Source organism: Numenius arquata, chromosome 7 (assembly GCF_964106895.1).
Source record: "Numenius arquata chromosome 7, bNumArq3.hap1.1, whole genome shotgun sequence".
Taxonomy (NCBI): Eukaryota; Metazoa; Chordata; class Aves; order Charadriiformes; family Scolopacidae; genus Numenius; species Numenius arquata.
The window spans coordinates 50,013,835-50,037,610 of NC_133582.1; the positions used below are offsets into that span (position 1 = coordinate 50,013,835).

General features: G+C 40.6%; 1 protein-coding gene across 3 annotated transcripts in view; it reads left to right on the forward strand.

Annotated features, from left to right (window-relative positions):
• Positions 1 to 23,776, forward strand: part of SATB1 (SATB homeobox 1) — a 76,197-nt gene that overhangs the window by 48,414 nt on the left and 4,007 nt on the right. Inside the window, exons 9-11 of one of the 3 annotated variants that reach the window (XM_074150363.1) lie at positions 125 to 280; positions 22,639 to 22,842; positions 23,361 to 23,456. In XM_074150363.1, the coding sequence (XP_074006464.1) occupies positions 125 to 280; positions 22,639 to 22,842; positions 23,361 to 23,456 (456 nt within the window). Of the gene's footprint in view, positions 1 to 124; positions 281 to 22,638; positions 22,847 to 23,360; positions 23,457 to 23,776 lie in introns of all 3 variants that reach the window. The other 2 variants (XM_074150364.1, XM_074150365.1) reach the window with 2 other exon arrangements.

Consider the following 23,776-nt stretch of genomic DNA (forward strand, 5'->3'; position numbering starts at 1 on the left):
TGAAAAAATATCAGAGCAAGATTGAATCAAAGGAATAAAATGGAAAGGGGAACTACTTGGGGAGGGAAAAAGAGGAAAATAACTTTTTCAAAATGAAAAATATCTCATAAAATATATTTTCTAGGTCAAAACTGCTACTATTGCTACAGAGAGGAATGGAAAAACAGAAAATAATTCCATGAACATTAATGCTTCCATTTACGATGAGATTCAGCAGGAAATGAAGAGAGCTAAGGTGTCTCAAGCACTGTTTGCAAAGGTTGCGGCAACCAAAAGCCAGGTAAAGTTCCCGGGGCGCAACAAACTCCCTGTCCTGTGGTATTTTTTCCCCCACTCTGATTTTGATCTGTTTCTGTGTGAGTTACAATGAGCGGCCGGGTCAGCACGCCAGCCCGATACCACAACTTGGAGCTCCTTGCTGAGTCCAGAGGGTAACCCCTGGTTACCCGTGACTGGGAAGGGCTGAGAAGTGGCTTCCCAAGGCACATCCCTCCCTCTTCCCCGCCAGCAAGATGGCTTTGCTGTGTGCCTGTGGGTCTTGCACAGCTTAGAAAGCATCAGGTTCATCAGTTCCTAGCTGGTGTGGACATGGCAAAAGCTGTGTGCAAGCTATATATATTGCTGCCGAGTTAATCTTGAGGCTTTGATGCTTTGCATTTACATGTGCTGTAGTGAGGAGCGCTGGGGTTCGGTTTTTTTGAGAAAATATTTGATCAGAAATGGGCCTGGGTACAGCAGACCCACTGGTGAGGCTGTGCACGGGAGGTGGAGTAGCTTTCTCTGTGTCAAGAACAAACAAAACCCCCAAGAAATTATGGTTGTACAAGTTACATCTGAGAAAACAGGTATGATCTTTGTGGAATATGATGGCTGCTTGGTTACCTGAGTGTGTGCATACAGATATATATATTGCATATTCAGTTTTAAGCCTTTGTTGTGTGGTTTCCTATTCTGTTTTCTTCAACTGAAGAATTTCTGTCAAGAAATTGTGGCAAGAGGGGGAAATCAGCAAGCACTTGTTGGGTGTGATTATCATAAGTGACATGTCATCTGGGAAAGATCACCAGAGTATGCAAAAACATTGATTTAAGTGAGAATGTACTTAAGCAAGTAAAGGAAAAACATAGAAAAATGGGAAAGACTAGAACCACAGTTATGCCAACACTAGAAAGAAATATTAAAGGCACCAATGCTTACAATGTTGAATTTTCATGTTAGATTAAATGTTAAGTCCACTTAGTCACTATTCCTTTACTTTTCTAAAATTGTTTCATAGAAAAATACAGCATCTAGGCCCCCCATCTGAAGGGGGCCTACAGGAAGGCTGGAGACAGTCTGTTTACAAAGGCCGGCAATGACAGAACAAGGGGTAATGGCTTTAAACTGGAAAAAAGCAGATTTAGATTAGACATTAGGAATAAGTTCTTTACCATGAGGGTGGTGGAGCACTGGAATAGGTTGCCAAGGGAGGTGGTTGAGGCCCCTTCCCTGGAGACGTTCAAGGTGAGGCTCAACGAGATCCTGGGCAACCTGGTCTAGTTGGGGGTGTCCCCACTGACTGCGGGGGGGTCGGACTAGATGACCTTTGAAGGTCCCTTCCGGCCCAGAGGATCCTATGATTCTATGACCTTCCAGGGAGAGCTCATAATGATCAGTGAGACCAGTATTTCTTGGGCCGTCAGCATTTTAGTGCTGGTTTTCTTTTTAAGAGTCTTTAACTTTTGACTTCTGCGTTGTTCACATTTTGGAGTTTACTCCATTTCATTGTACAGAAAGGATGTTGTCTCTTAAGTTATATGTTGTAAGGAGCATTTAAAGGGATATTTTGGAAATGTTATATCAAAATGATTAAACTCAAGCTGTGGACTGTAAAAATTATAGCTTTATAGGCCACATGCCTGCCTACCCTTCAATCACTGTCAAAGTGATAATTTCTGCAATAATATGTTTCTTTTATTGTGGGATTCTAAACACCAAGTGCTGTTTAAACATTAAACTGAATTGTTTATGTTAGTGCTGTACTCAGTGTGTCATACATCAGGCCACTATAATCTCCCATGGAATGTAAAAATTCTGTCATGAATCATGGCTTGTATATCGGAAATTACTGTAATTTTGATTGGAAATTACAGGGCTCTTGAAATGTTTCTAATCAAGATAGAATGTTACAGCAGCTTCCAACCTGTGTGCTCCTCAGATGTCTTTATTTACATGTCAAGACTTGGGGTTAGAGAACTGTCCATTTTCTACACCTTCCCCTTTCCATTGCAGTTGTCCACAAAACTAAGGTATGAAGCCAATCTATTGGTCCACATAATTTTGATCTGATCTTATTTGTGTGATCGTGTATTTATTTAAGTGTGTAGTCTTAAAATTTCCAGCTGGGACGGCCCTTCCAATGCTGACTTTAAAAGGGACAGGTAATCAAAGTGAATCACATAAAGCTTCCAGAGGATGAGGTGGGGTTTTTTTTAGAGTATTGGCATAAAATTTAGATTCTTCTGCAAACTTTGCTACCAAGTAGAGAAAGCAAACACCACCAAACGCGTAGTTCTTTTTCCTTTTATTGTGGAGATTATGCCTGTATTCTCTTCTCGGAGGTTATTTTTCTCCCAGATTTAAGCAATGCAATGTTAATGTATGTATCAAGCAAGCTTTCAGGTCTGTTTGTAGTAGAAATCTGCTTCATGGGAGTAACCTCATAGGTAAACTGACTGTGTTTGGTCTTCTCTAACGAGTTGACTACTAGTCAGCCGATCAATACGTTTAAAGTCTGTAGCAAAGCCATGTACATTAAAGGAGCTGTGTGACTCGCAAAAAAAATCTACATTGGAGCTTGTCAGTGGCAGAGAGAAATGTTTCTTTTGGCAAAGAAGTCTCCCTTGCACAAAAAAGAGGCTTGTTCAGACATATTATTTAAGAGAACCTCTCTTGAGAGAGGTCCATTGGGTTATTTTTCATTTGGGGATATTGGTTTCCCCCTCAGAACTGGAAATCCTGGGAGAATCACTTCCAGTTATAGTGAAAAGCCTGGAGGACATATGTTAGAAAATGATGCAGTGGTTAACAGTTTTGGTTTTAAACATCACAAAAATCAAACATTGCTGCTCTTATCTTATTTTGGATATAAAAGCTTGATTTAGCTGCTGAGTGTAGTCTGGAGTTACGGTACAAAACAATATGTGACCTAAAGCAGCTCTGCCAGTGGACAAAGATAGTTGCTTGCTGTAGGGCCTCTATTTATTTATTTATTTTTTTAAGGAACTGATTTGGGTCAACACTGGATTGGGTGTTGAAGCAGCCAGCATCTGCAAGGTAGCTGGGCTTGCCTGAGCCAGGAGACTGCAGATAATGTTCTGCTGAGTAGAGCACTTTGTACAGAAGAGCTATTAAATGATGCGCTACAGAAGTTTCTACTTAGGTGGCACCAAGGTAAAAAACGAGCATCTTCCCTTGCGCTGTGTTAGTGCCTTTGGCAAGAGTTACCCGATTGATGGAGGATCGCATACAGACCCGATGCTCAACGAACCAGCTGTCTCCAGGGGTTGGTGCGGCAGAGATCATAGCGCAGGGCGAGGAAGGGGTGATGGGAGCAGGAAGAGATTGCAGTGATATTAGTGAGATCGTGCTCTGGCTTAGGTGAGTGATGATTTGCCTACGTGTAGTTTCACGGTGCCCTTTGCTGGCAGCTTGTTAGCTTTCCCAAAGAAAAGGGACTATCTGGCACATGGGTTTGAGCAAGTTTGGGGACTTAACTTAGAAGAGTCCTTCAAATGTTGAATCCTTTTCCGATATCGGAATGTGTGCGTTCTGTATATATTTAAAGTTTCTATGTTTTTAAGGATCGATATATTATCTACAGAATAAATTCAAATTCTTTTAAGTTCAAAATACATACTTTAAAAGCTACTATGGTTATACTGAGGAGCTAAGGAAGATATTATAATTCAAATTGCTTGAATACATCATATCTTTGGGGAGTTTTAGAACTGTAATTGGCAAAACACCTAATGTCAGTATTTAAAATCTTACGGTTTTATTGCAAGTTGTCTGCCTAATAGACCTACATATTTTTTGTTAGGTTATGTTGAAAAGAGAGCGTTAGAAAAATGCATGCAAAAGGAAGACAGAAAGGTTTACCAAGTGCTCTGATTCTGCTCCCAGGTTGTTGGGTTTTAGTGGTAGAACGGCAATATTAACAATGTTTACTAAAATTTAATCAGCACACCTGAATAAGTCAAAATGAAAAGAATCCACACGTATATAAATTTATGTGGTATACGTTACTTTTACAATTTAATCATATTGGGGTTTTGTTAAATTTATAACCTGACAGTCTGATTCAAGTAATTATGAAAGCACATTCTTAATTTCATTATTTCAAACAAAAAAAAAGTTGATTTGTGTAATGATCATTAAGGCATCATGGTTCAGTAACTGTGCATTGGTTACAATGTTTTCATGTGGGAGCCAGGGATGAGTTTTTTTCTTGATGGTGACAGATGCTGAAATCTAATTTTATTCCATAAAAACAGACAAACAAACAAACAAAAAAACCCCAAACCTAAGAGCCCCGAGAGATAAGGCAAGTAGAGACTTGCAGCGTTTCTGCATGTTTGCTGTGTTTTGAGAAGTTACTCTTATGTTAATGGCTTATACTGAAAAGCTGTGGCCCACACGTGCTAGTATGAAGCAGGGAAGAGAGCAAAACTTTGCTGAAAATCAGCTTACGTTGCTAAAGCTTTCTTAAATTTAGGAAATTACAGTTTGCAAAAACTGAAGTAATATCGACTTCCGTACCTCTGAGGGTCTCATGGACTACAGCGTAAGGCCGTTAGCCTGCGTTATTATACCTAAGTAAGTTTTACTTTATTGTGGAATAAATAGGTGAAATCGATTCCTTTCTGCAGCGTCAATCCTGCCGATTGCTGTGTGTGGCCAGGCAGGTGCCAAATGCCCTCCCTTCTCGCTGAATAAAAGCGCCTGTATGTTGAAGGCAAGACAGAATCATGCTCCGATTTTAATTTTAGAAGAAAAGTAAAAGGAGTACTACCCCTACCTCCAGAAACCTCATCTTGCTATGGAGAGTTTTGACCCGTTGCTTCTGAGCTGTTGCACTGTGTTGCCCAATTTCCTGTCCTTCTGTCCCCGTCCTTCTCTTTGGCTAGGCAGTTAGCTCCTTGGTAATGAGTAGTTCTGCGTGCAAAGCATGCAGGGTAAAAATCAGTGTTTCAGACCATGGTGGAGACTCCACCCAAAGCCATCAGGCAAGTTTTTTGTGCAGCGGTATTTTATTAGAAGTGCTCAGCTTTTTGCCGTAGTCTGCACCCGGAGCGTCCTCCTCCAAAGGGCTGTGTAGGGAGACACGCCGGGTAGGCATTAGGCAGAGCATCTAACGCTCCTGAGTAGATGGGAAAGAGTTAAAGGGGAAGGGAATGCTAAACATTGGCACTAAAATTGCTTTTGGCATGCAAATACCATGCTTTTCCTGACATAAATATTTTCAGAATAGGCCATTAGAGTTCAGGTATATAAAACCCTGCTTTTACTGGAAATTTTAATGTTGTAGTAAACCCAGAGATTTATAGTGAAAAATTGATGTCTGTTATCTCACTTTTATCTTTTTAACCAGCAGTTTTATAAATGCTATATCTTTGATCTGGCTTTTTCCATCTAGAGACTAAGCTATATACTCTAATAGGAAAGTCATTTTTAAACAGCTTCCCACACTGAACAAGCACGGTATTGTGGATCTGGCACGAAGATGTAACATGCCATTACCACAGATAGAGAACAATCTATTCAACTGTTTTCCAGCGGGGGGAAAAGAAACCTTTTTAGCACCAAGAGTAACCCTCTGGTAACAATGTGGCTTTAAGAGAGAGGTCTTGAAATTTATTTCCAAAGCTGTTTCCTCAGGGCACTGCACCTTGGATTGCCCCAGCGGGTCCAGCCTGGGGGGCAGGAGGGGACTTAGTCCTTCGTCCGTCACCCCATGTCTCCATCAAGTCATCTTCCGCCTTTGTCTCCCTCAGAGCAGCTGAGTCACTTCCTGGGTTTAAATCTTGGCGTAAAAACCTTCTTTCCCCCCCCTCTTCGGCGTACAATGGATTCTCTGTGGAGCAGGGAGGGATACTGCACGGGGAGAGGCAAGGTGGAAACAAAACGTGCTCCGAGGTCTGCCATCGTTTCACAGGTCCACCTGGAAATAAACCCCTTGCCCTCGTGGGAAGGCAAGATACAGCAGTTGGAAAACATTAGCTGCAGAAGCACACCACACAACAGCCTCTATTTTTATTATTTTCTTTTTTTTTTATGTATTTATTTTCCTCCCTGCTCCACTACCCAGGGGTGATTGCTCTGGCAGTTGAAGAGGTGCCATGAGCAGCAGGAGTCAGGACGGGATCGAGTGTCAGTGGGGATGGGAGAGGAAGAGTGTGAACTGAGAAAGCATGATGGGCTTCTGCATGCGATCAAGAATTGCCCCATAAAGTGGCGTGTCATACTGTGAAACTTGGCAGATAGAGCCGATTTGTTTCTTTCACAAAATATCATGTTGCAGAGTCATAGTGTGTTCTGTCTTGCCTGGGTGGGAGGGAAGTAGATTTCCGTGTTTCTCTTGCAGGAACAAAATGAACGCTTAGAGGGACTCCAGGTCCTTCTGCCCCATGTCTTAATTTCTTATATGACGTCTCTTCGCAGAAATAAAAGTTAAAGCCTTAGGAAATTTCCTTAGGAATTTTATTATTGTTATTATTTTTTCTCAGAAAAAGGGTTGGAAAATTGAGTTTAGTTAACTCATTGCTCGATTGTGGTAGACCTGGCATTGATCCTGGCCACATCCCACGTTATCGGTATGACCTTGGTGGAGTGGGTTGGCTTCAATGAGTCTTAGGTTCCCGCTAGTAAAAAGTAGACAGCAACTTCTTGAATCAACAAAAATGCACTGAAGAGAAACTGCCTTAAAATCTCCGAGGTGGTTCATATCAGCGTGCAATTGCCCATGGAAATCTGCATAAAGGGAAAAAAAGCATTAAAACCTTGAAATAGTTCAAGCCAAAGAAAAAGGTACAGAATGGAAAATACTTAACTAGTAAGAGGATTATATTGACCTCTTCAAACAGCTCCTTGGGGCTAGGCAGCCCTTTCAACACGTTAAGGCAAAGGCTGGATTTGTTGACACATGGATGAAGAAGTGTGCTTCCTGAGCGTGCTTTACACGTTGGGGTCAAATTGGCTCCAGTTAGAGGTTCCCAGCCAGGCGGGGTGGGTGGCAGCAGGAGCCGTTTAAGCGCTGCTTACAGTCCATGTAGAGGCTCTTTAAAGAACTGGTAGTAGCTTCGGGAAACACTGTGTATTTGAGCCCTAAGGAGAGCTTCCCTGGAGGGATGCGGTGCACACCTGCCCTGGGTGGGTCGGGAGTTAATGCTTAATGCCTTCACGGCCTCAGCCTGCAGCACATCCCGGAGAGGTGCTGGGGCTGGGACCGCCTAGCGCCTGGCAGGATGCGGCCCCGCAGGTGGCCAGAGACAGCCCAAGAAGGGGGGGTTCTTGGTTAGATGGCTTTTTGTCTGGTGGATGGAGCAAGAATGTGTGGGAGCAGCTAGAAGTACAAGTTTAAGTCATTAAATGTACAAATGAAAAAAGGGAGCCAAGTAGAGAAAGCTCTTTACAAAATAAGAAATTCTGTTAAAGCAGCAAGACGGCACAACATAAGGAATGTTTGGTACATGTTATTGAAACTGAAAAATCAGAGTATGGAATGAATTATAATTTAGCATAATCCATAATTTTACAGTTTTCATTTTGAATTATTTATCTTATATGATTTGATTAAAGATAAAACTGGCTGACAAAATCCTGAACATCTCTGCGTGTCTTAATGACAAATGAAAAAAGTCCTCATTATAACTTCACCATTTTAAAATTTTTATTTATATTGTTTCTATGTAGCTCCCATTTATTTTTAAAGCGTATTTCAGATACGCATTGTGTACATGCGATTCCATAACCCATCAGGCTTCAGTGTTGCCTCAGTACCTCTGATTCAGTAAATCAGATCATAGGCAGCATGCTGTCATATAATAAGGTGTCTGATCCTTATTACCAGTTTGTTGATGCACAGACTCCTTCAAATTGACCATTGCAACACATGGTTTCCCCTGAAACTAGCTGTGATAATTAGCGTGGCTCTAATGAGACAGAATGTCACTGATCTTGTGCTGAACTGTCGAGTATCGACGCTACGGATGGGAACTGTCAAAGCTTGCCATCTGTGACAGAGCTTGGCATATTCCATTTGCAAGGTAGAGCATGCTCAATAGACTGTTTTTAAACAAATGGTCCATTTCTTGATTAGGGCTCTGTGTTCTGTTACCGTGGAAGACTTTATATCATAGTTAAACTTTTTTCTTTTTTTTTTTTTTTTCCTTTTTTTGCTGGGCTAAACTCGTTAGGAAACAAAAATGTTACTAATTCTCAAACTGGTGCCTTCAATCTTCTGTTAGCTTTTTGGGGAAGGGTGGGGGGGGAGCTGATCATGTATTTATTCTTCTTCCTTCCCCCTGTTATCTTAATGTAGTGCTTCTAAGGCTAGCAGTTCCACAAGGCTTTTATCTGTTCTTTTTTTTAAGCAGCGAGGGATAGGGACAGAGCAGTTTTGAAGGATAGAGGAACAAAAATTAAAAAGTGTTAGATGACGCGCAGCGGGAGCACGTGCGCCTGGGATGAAAGATTGGATCGGTCAGGAGAGCCGGGCGCCCGGGCTCCCGAGACCGGCCCTGCAAAACGCCGTGCAAAAAGTCCAGCGCTGCTTATCATTCCAAAATATGCTTTGTTGCTTTTTATTTCCTCCTTCTCTGGCAGACCACACAGGGCTTGTTCTGAAGAACATTTTCACTAATCTGATCAGGCAGCCAAATACGCCGGGAAAACTGCTTTAATGATCCCACTAATTACCTCAAGTCAATATGAACTGTATTATTAGACTGAGGGAAAATATTCCATTAGGTCTCCCCCTTGGGAGTTTCTCCGCTTTGTGATGTCACCGAAGCCTTCGCCCTCTCGCTTGTAATTAATTTTATTTACACACGCAGGCACGCACAAGGTCACACCTGCACAACCGGAGCTGGCCAGGGAGCTAGTGGCACTCAGGCTTAATCAGATCTGTCATAATTACCATTCTGCATGTTTCTGACACACGCTGTGAAATATTTCAATTTAACTGCCGCTACCAGCACAACCAGATGTAGTGTGAGTGTGGCTGCATTGGAAATATTATTCCTCAGGATAAACTCTCTCCTCCTCCTTTTTCCTCCCACCCCCTCTCCCTTTTACAGCTAATGTGGCACAGAAGCTGATGTATCCTGTAAATCTTGAATGCAGCGCTAGATTGATAACAGCAGATTAGACAGTTTAACCACAAACAGCTTGTTCATTTTTCACAAATGAAAACCACATGTGGTGTAACTAAAATTTCAGGCTCCTTTTTTTTTTTTTTTTTTCTCCTCTTTGGTTGTTGTTTCCTTTTGTGTGTGCGCGCGTGTTAAGGTCTGCCTTTCACTGTAAAGGAGAGAAATAAAAGAGTAAACATATAGGGGGGAAGAGACAGTGCCGTCTTTGGAGATTATTTCTCCATGACCTTTATTAAAAACCTTGCTTTGGCAAAGAAATCAGATATCGCACAGGGGTTTTGTCTCTCGCTCTGAGACTTTCTAATCTCTGGTTTTTTTGCCCACTTATTAAAGAAGTCATCCTACTGTGCTGTTTTTCAAAATAACATGCCAGCAAACACCTCACTTTAAGAAGCGCTTCTAACCAAAAATGTAGTCTTCACTGCTACCTGAATTTAGCAGAAATAAAATTTTCTGCCAAAGTTTTTCACCACAAATTTTGTTTCTCTGTTAATTCCTCCCTCTACCTCTTCCTTTGGGGAAAAGATTCTTTTTAAAAAAGAATCCTCAAAGTGTCTAGAAATTTGGCAAATGGAAAATTGGGGTTTTTGGGGTTTTTTTGTTTTTTTTTTTATTAAAACATTCCATTATTTCTTATGAAAACAGATATGGTTAGTTTTTAGGAAACAAAATGTTGCCTGTAAATTGTTTTGGTTTTTGTATAAATCCATTTTTTCAGTTAAATTGTTCAGCTTGCCTTAATAAAACAGCCTTCAGTACTTAGTAAGGGGTTTTTTTTAAACCATCTACTCTTTAGTGGATCACTGTTGACTACTTTTCCTATACAGAGAAAAAATTAATGCAGTTTTGGTAGAAAGTTTTAATTAAAAGGTTTTATCGCAATTCTTACAGCAAGGGAAAAAAATTAAGTGTACAGAATGCAACTGAGCTGATTCCCCAAAAGCTGTTGCAGGTATTGTCAGGCGAGAGGAATGGTGCAGTGCATCTGATAGAAATTCATCAAATCTAATCTGTAATAAGGCTTCCAGGGGAGATTTAAAAAAAAAAAAAAGGAAAAAGCTTTAGTAAGAGATTGTTTTATCCATTGCCAGTGATTTGGGATGCAGTGGCAATATTGAAAGTGCGGGAGACACGGTGCTAAGACTCAGTGTTCAAAGTCAGTCAGAAGAAGGTGAGCAGGATAGTTTTTGAAAGCCACTTGAAGGCACAGTTTGTAGCAGGAAATTTGGCTGTAGAGATGGTCCCCCCAGACTGCTGCAGAGAGGGTTAAATACCCACACTCGTACCACTTGGCCAGCAGTTACTGACTGCATTACTAGTCCCCCAGAGCTGAGGTGGAGTTAGGTCAGCATAGGTGTGCCACCAGTGTCCCTTGCTGCACCTCCCTTACTGACTCCCCTGGGGTCCATGCAGACCCTGGACAAGGGGAAATCTCATCCTGGAGGTGCTGTGGCTGCAGATGTCTCAAAAATGAGTCTGGAGCAAGGCGAAGAGGAGGGCAGGAAGGGCTCGCCTGGGAAGAGATAATACTGAAATGAACCGTCAGGATTCTTGCAGGGGTCCGGAAATCCAGCTCTCGTTTCTTTGCAAAACTATTCGAAAAATGTCATGCAGTCGGGAAGCCAAAAGAAAAAAAGCACGGCACCCTCTCCCACCTCCTTTGAGTCTTTATTTTTAGTTCTTCTTTCTTAGGTAGAGGTGTTTCGGTTCCTACACTCCAGATGCGTGAATCAGCTCTTCCTCAGGCAGCACCTGCTGTCTGCCTGACAAGAGGTGCTGTTTCTGGCAGGATGGATTTTCTTAATCTCTTCCCGCTTTTTGTATCCTCACCTTCTGTTTTGTTTTCCACTCTTTCCTCTCGCCACCTTCACTAATTCCTCTCGTTATAGTTCCCCTCTTAGCCTTCCTCTGACTTTTTCCCACCCCTTTCCTCCTCTCATACATACCCTCACTATCCATCTGCCCCTTTCTCCCATCCTCCTGCTGTCCCCTGTGCACCAGAGCTGCACCTAGGACTTCCCACCCCAGGTGCATCCCCCTCACACCCAGTTGCTTTGCACAAGCACCGGCTTGTGCGTGGGGCTCAGGGTGGGCACCCCGGGGTGGTGGGGAGCCAAGGGCTGGTTGCCAGCACTGCTGGCTTCATGGGTGAGACATCATTCCCGTCCCCGCATGGCAACACGGATTTAGCTGGGAAAAGAGCCACGTTCTTGATTTCTCAGGTTTCTCACGCCTGCTGTGGGCAGATCGCTGATTCGGGAGGCTTTTGAAGATTCAGTGTATCGGTGTTTTAACACGAAGAAACTATAACGCTGTTAAAAGAAAAAAAAAGAAGAAGAAAAAAGAAGGTGAAAACTCTGAGCGAGCTGTACAAGAGTTAATGACGTACGGAAATGAAAACAAAGCTGTAGTGCCAGAGCCGAGAGGGAGGCTGAGGAGTTAGCGAGCAGCCCGTGGTTCCCGGCAGTGGGGGAAGCAGGGTACCAAGTAAACAGCGCAGAAAACAAAAGCGAGCTCAACCCGTAACTAAACAGGAAATTACAGGGTAAAATTCCTCCTGAAAAACCCAGAGCTGCTGAACACGTTACTGCAAAGAATAAAGGCATCCTATGCAGACGCAAATGTACAGTAACGGTCCGAGAAGCAGTTTGTTAAAGGAGTGACAGATTACAATTCAGGTGAAGGGTTGTTGGGCAAAGGAAGGAGTAAGAAATAATAGATGTGTGTTTTCTCCCTTAACGTTAAGCTCGGTAATTCAAAACACAACACCTGTTACAGGATTTCTAGGTGCAAGGTGAGAAAGGAGACAATGTTTTATTGCAGATAATTTTTAATTTCACTGTTCCTAATAATTTCTCATTGTGTCTATTTTCTTATTTTCTTCAAATTTAACCTCTAAGTCAAACTTCAGATTTTTGGTTGTGAATTACCCCAAGCGGTTGGCATATAATGAATAGGCTAGGGCAAGCACACAGTCTGGCTAAGTGGGGAAAAATTCCGATTTGCAAATATTTATCTAATTCCAAATCAGCCAAATTTCCTGTGAAAACACATTGTTATTCAGTGGTCATCTCATTTTTATTCCTGTGCAGTGTCGGGTGCCCTTACTTCAGGATGGCATTTGAGAAGCATACGAAAATAGTTTTCAGGATCTTTCTAAAGTAAAGACGTTTGGACTGAATGGTCCTTAGCAGAATTCCTTGAAGTTTTGGACCCCAACTGAACAAGTTCTGTGCACATATCAGTTACGTCTGTGGGTTTTCTTAGGTGACTTGGTATTTTGCCGAGCCTGGTGCTTTAGCATTTCTAGTATATGTAACATGCAAGAGAAAGCTCTACAGATACAGGAACTTTCCACTGTTTATATAAAACCAGTAATTTTTTTACAAAGTTATGAAGGGCTTAAATTAGTTTCTTCTTATTTTTGCTTTGGGGCAGCCAGTTTGCTTCACCTCTGAGAAATCAATTACAACTCTTATTTAATGTGAGGAGAGAGTCTAACTGAAGGGATTGATGCTTTGCACCTGGGGAAGGGGGATGGGACAGAGGGATCAGGGCAGGAAGCAGTGTGCCTGCTCCATGCAGCGCCTGATTTAAGGGCAGAAGCTGCTGCCTGGAAATACGGCTGGGGCTCAGCTTTGCTGGCACTTTTCTTGGCCGGTGAGGAAAGATCTAATGCTAAGCACTGCTCTCTCTAGGAGCTTTTCCCTTGTGGCTGTTCTCCTCCCCATCCTGATGGCAAACTACCTGAAAACACTCTTGTGTTGGTTCCCACCCAGGAGGGAGAAACCCGATCTCTCCAGCTTCCCTTTTGATCCGACTTTCCTATTCTTTTGAGTCTATGCCCCAAGCAACCATGCTACAAGTATTTTAGCTTTCTAAGGGCTTCACTGCATTTATTTTTCCATGGGAGAGATACGTGCTTCTGGCTGCTCCCCTCTCATTTGCTGGGAGGCGTCTGTCTGTCTTTCACAGGTGTGAATTTGAAAGGTTTTTTTTTTTTTTTAAACTGCATTGAAGTAACGGACGTTATTAATTTTCTGACTGTTTCTGTGGTTAACAAAACTGGAGGAAAGTTACGGGAAAGTTTATTTTCAATTTCTTTAAGACTCCTCTCACCCTTGGCATTATCAGAGCATTGAACGTTCTTCACTATGAAACGGAGAGCCACAGAAGCTAGCTGAACTGCAAGAGACAAGTTAAAAGAAATTTTCTCAGAATTTTTAAATGTCTAATTCAAATCTCTATGAAAACATTTAGGCTGTAAAAATGTGAAGGGATGTCTGAGAATGGATTTGAGCTGTGTATGTTTTGGAATGATGTCGCTTGTTGGAACATCTTGTCAGCTGAACTGAATTTACAATGAATTCCAAATATCTATGAGCCTGTGATTCCTCAGTGTGTGGTAGATCTTCCCCTGATCCAAAATGAATTCTGGAAAGAAAAAACATATGACAAGAAACCACAGATTTAAATTACTCCTTCTGGGAAATTATAATCTTTTTTTTTTAAAAAATAAATCTAACAACGTGACATACACAGATATAAGTAATTACGGAAGTGACACTTTGGCCCTATTGCCTTTTTGCTGGAGGTCTTTCCCTCAAAGCGAATGTTAAATTTCTGTAAGCAATGTAATAATAAACATTTGCTGCTAACTTGTAAATTGATAGTAGTAAAAAAGATTTCTAAAATTGCCAGGCTCTTTCTATTAAAGACTCTTCTCTAACTAAACTGCAGATATAGCTGCCATGGAAAAATTGATTGCGTGTTTAAGAATAAATAAATATGGGCTATTAAGGGTCATGGTTGGATTTAGGGTTGTATTTACTTTCAAGGGAAGCATCGGTATTGCAGTGAAATCAGTACTTCTCTCTACTTAAATAAAAGATAAAGGGCCATATATTTCCAGTCACCCTCTGTGAAACCCACTGACCCATTTTATATGCCTGTGCTATAAAAAGTAATGTACCAGACTAAGACTGACTTATTTAATAATTAGCAGTTGGTTTTTTGTGTTTAGATATTTTTTTTAATTGTTAAGTCCATTTCTGTCATGCGTATCTCACAGTTACAATGCCAGTTGAATCGTGTGAGTGAAAGAGGAAGGATCTGGAGTAGAGGAAGGCAGAATAAAGCTTCACCCACTGTTTTTTTTTCCATTTATTACTTTTTCCACTTCTTTTTACATATGAATGTAGTTGCATTTTATATAAGATTTTCAAAGGCATGCCTATTAGGTTTCTGATTAGGGCTTGTGCCTATCTGTCATTGCTAGGCAATTGAAAGCAGTACTGTAAAGAAGATACATTTGAGCAAGGGAAAGGAAAGGTGGAGGAGGCTGAGAGCAGAGAAACCAAGCTTGGGAGAACCCCTTCATTTAGATTCAGTTCCCTCTGTACTCAACTAAAAAGTAATGAAGCTGACATTTTCAGTCACTTTTAGAGTTATGGGTTAGGTTTTTTTCTTTCTGTGAGCTGGTGGTACCTCTCAAGTGCTCAATACACAGGGAACGTACTCACCAGTATTGATCCAGCCTCAGACCTTAAATCCAACAAGTTTTCTGGTAGTGTTGGCTCTTAACCACTCACCGGGGCTCTGGGTGGAAGGAGAGCTCTAACACGACACACCGGACTGTGGGAGCAGGGCCACAGCTCTCACAGTCATTTTGTTGCTGTACTCGTTCGCTGCTTGTCGTTGAATTTTAGAGGTTGCTTTAGCAAGTTTCCTTTTCCTATTTATTTGCTTGGATGCTTACAAGAATAGAAATACGTATTTAATTTTTAAATGCTGCAGCTAGAGAGAAGAAGAGACGTTAGGAATCCTTTTCCCCTAAACTGTCACCAAAGAATTGTGGTGAAATACTCTCAGTACCGCTGCTAGCTGTTTGGTCACTTGTTTTTCACAACCCCGAGAAGAGGGGGAGGTAACATCCAGACAGATGGTGTAGCTGAATAATAGGTTGGATAAGAAATTTAAGGGAATGGCATAATCTGTTTCAGTATTTTTCAAAGGAAGTTTTTCCTGCTAGTGAAGTTTACCTTTCTTCTGAAAAGCCCTATGAGGTTGCAGGGTTTTCAGTTTGTTTGTTTTGCTAAATCTCATCTATTATGATGGCAGATACAGACTTACTTAAAATTCACATCTGGCTTCTCCCTTTCAATGCTCTAGTAATGAAAGCCAGTAAAATAGATAAACTAGAAATATCTGGAGATAAAGGACAGCTTCAGGTTTCAAACTTTCTCTGATTTAGGGGAATGCTCAAAGGCAAAGCCTGAAACTTAAGGCTGATTAGTGTAAATAAAATACTAAGGCAACCATCATTCTGGGGACATTTATTATCACTTTAGGCCATGTCTCAAGAAGAGACATTCATATTCTGGTATCTCTACTCAAGAAAAGGCTTAAAACCAGCTTTTTCTTCTTGAATTAAAGAATATACAGTTTTGTGAGAAAAATAGGGAAATCCCAAAGTATTGAATATTCACAGTTAATTTTCTTTTTATTCACTTTTAATCAAAAGTATGTGCTTCACAGAAGTCAGTGCTTAAAATTACATTTAAATAGAAGCTAAAGTGAAAAGATTTTCACAAACAAATGTGTTGGTCAGTATCAAAAACTACTAAGTCTGGTAGATTATTAGTTTTCTTAAATTTTTATAAAAACATCCAATGGCCTTTCTTTTCATAGACTTCAGTTCTTCTGTGAAACATTTAGGTCTATTCAGCTTTGCATAAGAGATAACCAGGACAATTTATGCATTTTAGGAAAAATAAACCTGCAGTCAGAATAAATTTTCCTGCAGTCAGGAAATTCCAGAAGAATTTAAGGCTAAAAAGGACCCCTCTCATCATCTAGGCTTGTTCCCCTGTCTGAACCCACAGGTATTTCACCCAGAAAGAAGTCAGATTTAAGTAATCTCAGCCTGAAAATGAATTTTGAAGTAAATGCTCTGTTCTTACCCTGCGGTGGGTATTCCCTGCTGTATTTTTCTGGATAATAGAAATGTAACGCAAACAGCATTTCCCAGATAAATTAAAGCAGCGTCCATTTTTACTTATTTGTCATATTTGTTTGTGCTGAAGTGACATACATTTTGTTTCTCAATGCCATATGCATGAGCTTACTGATACAGAACTCCCTGAATTTTCGATCCTGTCGTGTGAGAAATCTCAGTTGAAGGGTTTAATGTGTTTTCCAATCAATGTGTAGGGGAAATTTGGCCTTATCAGTTTAAATGCTGGAGATCCTTTCATTGCATTATGGAAGAATCTTCTCTAAGCAGAGATTATTCTTAAGAACTTCATAACATTTAAAGGTTAATATGTTAGGTAAAGAACAATATCTTAAGACAAACATTTTTATTACAGGACATGAAGGGATAGTTCTGATTAAATTACATGATTATTTGAATGGGAAAGAAGACAAAGTGCATCATTTCTTGCCCTCAACTTTAATGCCTTTAATCAAATAATGACCTTCTGGAAATAGTTAATTTTAAGCATTTGGAAAGATCAATACCACTTTGCCACCAAAAAATGGCCCAGATGATGAAATTTGATGTATTTAAAGTACCATTTCACCCTTTTAACCTAGTAAATAATTTAAAATGCTTTCAGTACTCCTTTGCTACCATTATGTATCTCGTTCAAAGTATTATGACTTTTCCAAAAGCAACCTTTCTGTGCAATGAGCAGCTTACAAGTTTAATACTAAAGACTAAGACTGTATGCATATACTGTCGTGGTGATGTCGGCCTTTTTTCTTCTCTTCTGTATGTGGATTCTGTGTTGAAAAGAGATGGAAATATCTATGATGAATGCAGCCATTTGGAACAAAAATGAGATTTGTAAATTTTGAAGGGGAAAAAGTCAGTGTTTAAAGTTTAGTTCACGAGTTCTTTTCCTTTGTTTTGTCTGTAAGCTTTTGTGTTAAAGGTGAAGGATTTGGGTTGCTTAGACAATTAAGAGCCCATTTTACCAAGTGTAATTTCATATCTGTGTTCTATAAACTGGAGTGCCTTCAGCATTGTAAATAAAAAAAAATTGCCCTCTATTAGCATGTTTGTGGGCAGATTAAAAACAGTCTTCATTAGCATAAGTAACACTTACAGATTCTTTTAAAAGTAGAAAATTATTTGCTGAATGATAAATTGCTAGCTTTATAGTTAGTTGCTGAAAATGTGCTCATTCAAAATGCCTACTTTAGTTTAGTCTACAATACTCAATTTTTTTGAGTTAGAAGTACTGTTTAATGGATTATGTACTTAGTCTTTGTTCACAGTAGATGCTGAAATGCAATTCACACTTTCTCATAAAATGTTTGTATCAAATACCTCCCTATTTAGACTGATTTCTCTTAACACCATATATTTTTATTATACTACATGCCCCAGAGAATGATACAAAAAAAACTTACATATAATATACCAAAGAAAAACTGTTCATATCTTAGCACTGATACGCTAAAATGTTTTGCCTTCTTAAATTCAAATTACAGCTCTTCTAAAAAGTCTTAGAGTCTTTGTTAGTTATTCTGTAAGAAATAAGAAATATTCATCATTTGGCAAATTGTTATCACTATAGCAAATTCACTAAACAAAAGAGTTCAGTTGCTGCACCTTGAAGCCCTTTCTTCCCAGAGTAGATGTGTTTGTTGCTGATTTGGAAAGCTTTGCCCAGAGAACATAAGAACATGTTTCATGATTGTAATGCTACCCTCTTTGATCTAGTTCGGGTTGGTATTTACACCTTAAGTGCAGATATCAATTATCTTTTTTTTTCTTTTAATAAGAAAGATACCAGAATGCAAGAATAGTTTGTCAGAACCTCTACATGTAAGAGCAGAAGATTTTATATAAACGCAGCACAGGTCAGACCGAATAAAACAGCATTTGGATACACCGATAAAATGCATAGATGCTTTCCTTAAAATAGGCATGCTCATGGGTCTTGCAGAGTCTAATGTTTGGCAGTTATCCTCTTTGCGCTTTTCCTGCAGTAGTTTGGCAGTTCCGCTTTCACAGGTTTTTTTCCTCTAATGTCTTATGCTTCTTTACCAAATCCCTATCAGAAAACTAGACAGAAGACTCTTATTTATTTTAAATATCTTAGGTTTAGCATCTTTTTTTTTTTTTCACCGTTTTCTTGCTTACTGTAGCAAGACCTTTGCAGATGGTACTTGGTTACTTGAAAGTGCATAACAGTATTTTCTTTGTAGCAGATGGATTTAAGACTTTTAGTTCCCAATAAATGTAGGTTTACAATACATAACTTTACAGGATTTGTGTTGTATATAACAGGTTTGAACATATTATCTCAGAATTCATCTGCATGGCATTTTCAGCTTATCCAGGGCCCATGCCAGTATTTTAAGTAATAGGCAGAGCATAGTGATTGATAGCAGCTAAAGGCGTGATTTTGAATAGAAACAAAGGTTTTAGAACAGAAGGTGTCAAATTAAACTTTGTCAGTTTGAAAAGTAGTAACATCCTGAAAGTTCTCCAAACATATTTACATGTGGCTAATGTTTATATTTTGCTTTGTACTCTCTTTATATTCAGTGTAATGTTGCCTGGCAAATTTACTCTGTTTTAAAATCAAGGTTGTTCCCAATGTCATTGCAGAGTTTTGGGGGGTTTGCCTTGCTGCATAGATATATCAGCTTAATTATTTTAAGGCCGTTTTTTTTAACGATGTGCTATGTGTGCTGTATAAGCTGGTTGTGATCTAATCCGAGATAAAAACATTTCCTTATTATTTTGTCGTCCTTTCCACTTCCTGCAAGACTATAAAGAAAAAAAAAACACAACAGTGGCCCAAGCCCTCCTTCAGAATAAATTGTTTGAACTAGACAGAAATTGCTCTAGACTTAAAAACGAGGAAAAAAATCAACCTTGTTACGTTAACTTGTAATTTCAACTGCCTTAACTACAGCAGTTCATACTGCTTTAGATCAAATGGAAACAAAACTTACAAATTTTACAGAACTTAAAATTCACCATTAGAAAATTGTATATGACTACTTCTCCTAAAATTTATAAAAACATTTCATGCCTTCTAATTTGGCTGACTTTTATGAATGAGCTTTGTGTTGTATACAGAATTCTGAACCTGAAACTAAATAAAATACTTAAAGTTTTGTTTGTTTTGAACCAAAAGAAAGCATATTGGTATAAAGTTATTAGCCTCTTAACAAAGTAAACGCCTACAGCCTCTGTTACTGCCCATTCACTGGCTCTTCTGAGAATATTTGTGGGATCAACTTTCATAAATATTTTCAGAAATAAACCGTGAAGGCCAAAAAATTGTTTCTATCCTTGTATTTTTAGAATAATTCAGTTGGTTGTTTCCATGTTGCCATTGTATGTTTCATCGGAGTAAGTCTACTTCTTTAAAAATGTGACAAACCCAGTGGAAATGAGACATTTTGGTAGAATAGCAGTCTATTCTGTGTACCGTGTCAGAAGCATCTGATTTCAGTATCTCAAAAGCACTGCTTCCCTGAAAGGCTAGCAGAGACATGCTTCGGGTTACAATTCAAAAAATCATTTCTAGATAAGGAATTAGAGGTATTATTTCAGTGCAAAATATGATAGACAAATACAGGAAATACAATGTTAGCCATCAGTAATTAGTAAAAATAAGGTCTGATCTAGTAAATATAGAAACAGAAAAGACAGCAAAGGGAGAAGAAATTTCTTAGCTAATAAAAACTGTTGTGAAATATGTTTAACCAGCATAAAATGTGATAGCTTAGGAATTATTTTTACTACTGGACATTTAAAAAAAAAGTTTCTACTGTCTTTTTTCCAGAAAATCTGTGATTCACTTGGTCACCATACAAAATCTGTGCAGCTTCTAAATGCGTGGTGCAATTTGTTTTCTAGCCTGTATACCTTAGAGAGGTGTCGTGGGAGGGGACAGGTTATGTTGTCTTTTTTTTATGTTGTCTTTTTTTTTACTTTCACCGAACTGCCTTGATAGTCAGCTCTGCTGTCTGCTTCACCACCATGAGAAAGAGGACCAACAGTTTCAATGTGAAGCAGTGCAGACTCCAGAGAAACAAAGGACAATTTTTATGCTTCAGGATGGGCTGTTTTTTTGGTTTGGTTTTTGTTTTTTTTTTTTTATTTAAAATTTTATAACTGCATTTCAGTTTAAAAGATCTAGATTTGTTTCCTTCCTTATCTTCTCTCCTCCATCCCCAACAAACTACCTATGCTTTGATTGCATCTCTTTTAACTCACTGAAGAAAACCAATACTGTTGTTGAACATAATACAGCACATATCCTCATGGAAGCAAGGTGGGCAGAGAACTGCAAGCAACACGTTGATTTTATTAGGGGCAGGGAGAATTTGTACATTAACCTGCTAACACATCTCAGGGTGCCTTACGATGGGGAGGGAGAATCCACAGACCCTTGCTATTGTTTTAAGAACATGCCATGCGATTCCAGCTGGGACAGGCTGTGCGTTATGTGCTCTATGTGAAGGCATTTGGCCACATTTCCCAGTCAGCTTCCTAAACCCTGGGGCAATACCTGGCATCCGTTGCTCTCGTCCCTCTCCCCTCCCTCCCTTGCACACCTAGTGAGCACCCAGCAGATTTTGGCCCCATTTGAATTTTTTGCTTTCTCAGCTCTACTACCAGCATCTCTCTAACATTTGTCATTTTGATTATTTCTGTTTCTTGGGGGCATTTTTGCCTGTGTCATTTTTTCAGTTTTCCACTTCTATCCAAGAGAATATACTTCAAATTTTTATACACACCTCACTAAATAGTTTCGCATACAATATGAATGCATTAAGATTATTTGTTTACTTTCACCTCTTCCTGTCGTGGCAATATTTTTACACTGCATTTATTAACTGTTAGCTAAAGATATGAATGTCTTCAAGAAAATACATATCTATATTGTATCTGTGTATCTATTGTATCTAGTAACAAACTAGTCTGGATAATCCATTTTTCAACTACCAGTACATATAAAAAGGATCTAAAAGCTTCTGTACATTTATATTATTTGTTGATTCAATAAAATGTCACATTATCTTTCCTACAGCATTAAGAAATAAAATTGCATGGACCTAGTTTTGAAAACAGATCCTTGAAGCTAAAAGAAAGGAAGTATGCATGTTTTAGACATGTAATATTTTGTTTCTAAATTTTAATATACAAAACAATTGCTGCTGATGCACGCACTGCTAGCTAGAGTATTTGCACTCTTCTTTTAAAACTACCAGTGCACAATTCCGAAAAAAATCCTCAATTAAATTTTAAGAATATGTAGGAAAACAATTGTTAAATTTTCAAGACGAACTTATATGTCTCTTTTAGAAGTAAATTAGCAACCACTGCAGTTCTTGCAGGGAATTCTGTGGACGATGTTGGAGTATGTATCCCAAACCCATGTCTGAATTAGAGTAGGTGAGCTCTCGGGCAAGTCGCTGTCCTGTGATGTGGAAATGGTATAAAGGTATATCAGAAGCTTGAGCATATCTTGCTCCCCCTCAAGCCCTAATAGTGTTCATAAAACTGAGAGTGTGGTTTTTTCCTGGGTCTATGAGAAAATTCCTGAAAGAGATAGTCATCTATCACTTGAACTAAGTTCACCTGCAGAGGCGCCTCTACTTGTAGCAGATAGGTAGAAGATATTACTTGATTGTGCCTAGTCAAAGGATTCCTGTCTTTAGAAAGGACATTAGGGAGCTCCTCTACTGCTATGTTTTACATTAGGCAGCCCAACAGTCAAGCCAGATATTTGAAGTACTTTCTTGTTTCGAGTATTAGTACCGGGATTTTAAAAATTGCTCAGCAGACAATCTACCAGCTCCTGAAACACGGTGTCGGTGCTCTCAAATGGGTGTAGCCTTGCATAAGGGAAAACAGGCAGCAGAGAGAATATACTGGTGCCAGTAAAACCCCCGTCCTGCGGGGGGAAGCGTGTAAGGGATTCTACCTTCATCAACCGGTTTGTTTCTAAGCAAACCAGCAACAGCGCTGTGGTGCGGGACCCAGGGGAAGGGGCTTTCCAAAACCCTCATGGTTGGTGAGGGTCTCTGAAAGAGCGCGGTCGCCTCCCTGTTTGCTTTGAGCCCAGCCTGAGTGAAAGCACTTTCCTGACAAGGGAGAGCGGGAGAGAATGCAGCACCTCTAAAGTACACGTTTTGCCCCTCGTGAAGTAAGGAAAAAAACTAATATTTTGCTGGTGTTATCTTCAAGGGGTGGCTCTGTGAGCTGTTACGTTGGAAAGAAGATCCCTCACCAGAGAACAGGACCCTCTGGGAGAATCTCTCCATGATCCGAAGGTTCCTCAGTCTTCCTCAGCCTGAACGCGATGCCATTTATGAACAAGAAAGCAATGCAGTTCATCACCATGGTGACAGGCCTTCCCACATTATCCATGTGCCAGCAGAACAGATTCAGGTTAGTTTACCTTGGCCAATCCCACAGAGCGCTAAGTAAATAAAGCTTTAAACGGAGCAAAGGAAATTAGTGTTTCTTTCCTCCCGGCCAGGCTAAATGCAGGTCTCCCCGGTACGAGATAAGAGCGAGCTGCCATCCGCCACCGGAGTTCAAAGGAGAGCGTGCGACCACCCACGGTTTTTGTTTCGGTTGGGTGGTTTCTCGCAAACCGTGCGTGGACGCGGTGGCGCGGAGGCAGCCGCGCGCCGGGCAGGGCGAGCCCCGCGCTGGCTCTCCCGGGCTAGGCAGGCCTCAGGACCGAAAGGCAGAGAGAGGCGTTTGGCGCCGGTCGTCAATCGTCTTGCCAGCGCGGCAACAACAGCGGGAGGACCCTGTTGGCGCTGTTGTTCAAAAGCCAAGTTTGAACCCTCAACAACGGCGCCTCGCCCCGGGTAGGAGTGAAGGGAAGGGGATTCCTCATCCCACTTTAACCCCAGTCAAGACTGGGGTGAGTCAATGTTTGTTTGTTTTTCCTTCAGAGCCCCTCTCCCACCACCCTTGGGAAAGGAGAGCATAGAGGCGCTTTCTTACCAGGCCTGCTGACCGCTGGACCTTGGCTGGGTGCTGCTCCGCAGGTGAGCTGGCACAAGGGCACCGTGACAGGGAGAGAGAGGAGGGGATGCAGGACCCACGCCACGGGGCTTGGAAACAGCCTCCCCCCGCTCCGGGGCAGCCCCGGTGGCTCCCAGTCCACAGGCACCACGAACTGGGAGGGCGGCTGGCTGTTCCGCTAAATTCCGTAGCCCAGGTCGGCAGTGCAGACTGCTGTCTCTCTGAGCTGGGGACTCTCTAATCCCTTCTCACGAAAGACCTGAGGTCAGCCTTTTGACTGCTCCCTCTTAAAGGGCAGATATTACCCCGTGCTTTCCCAGCCTCAGCTGAGAGCCGGTGTATC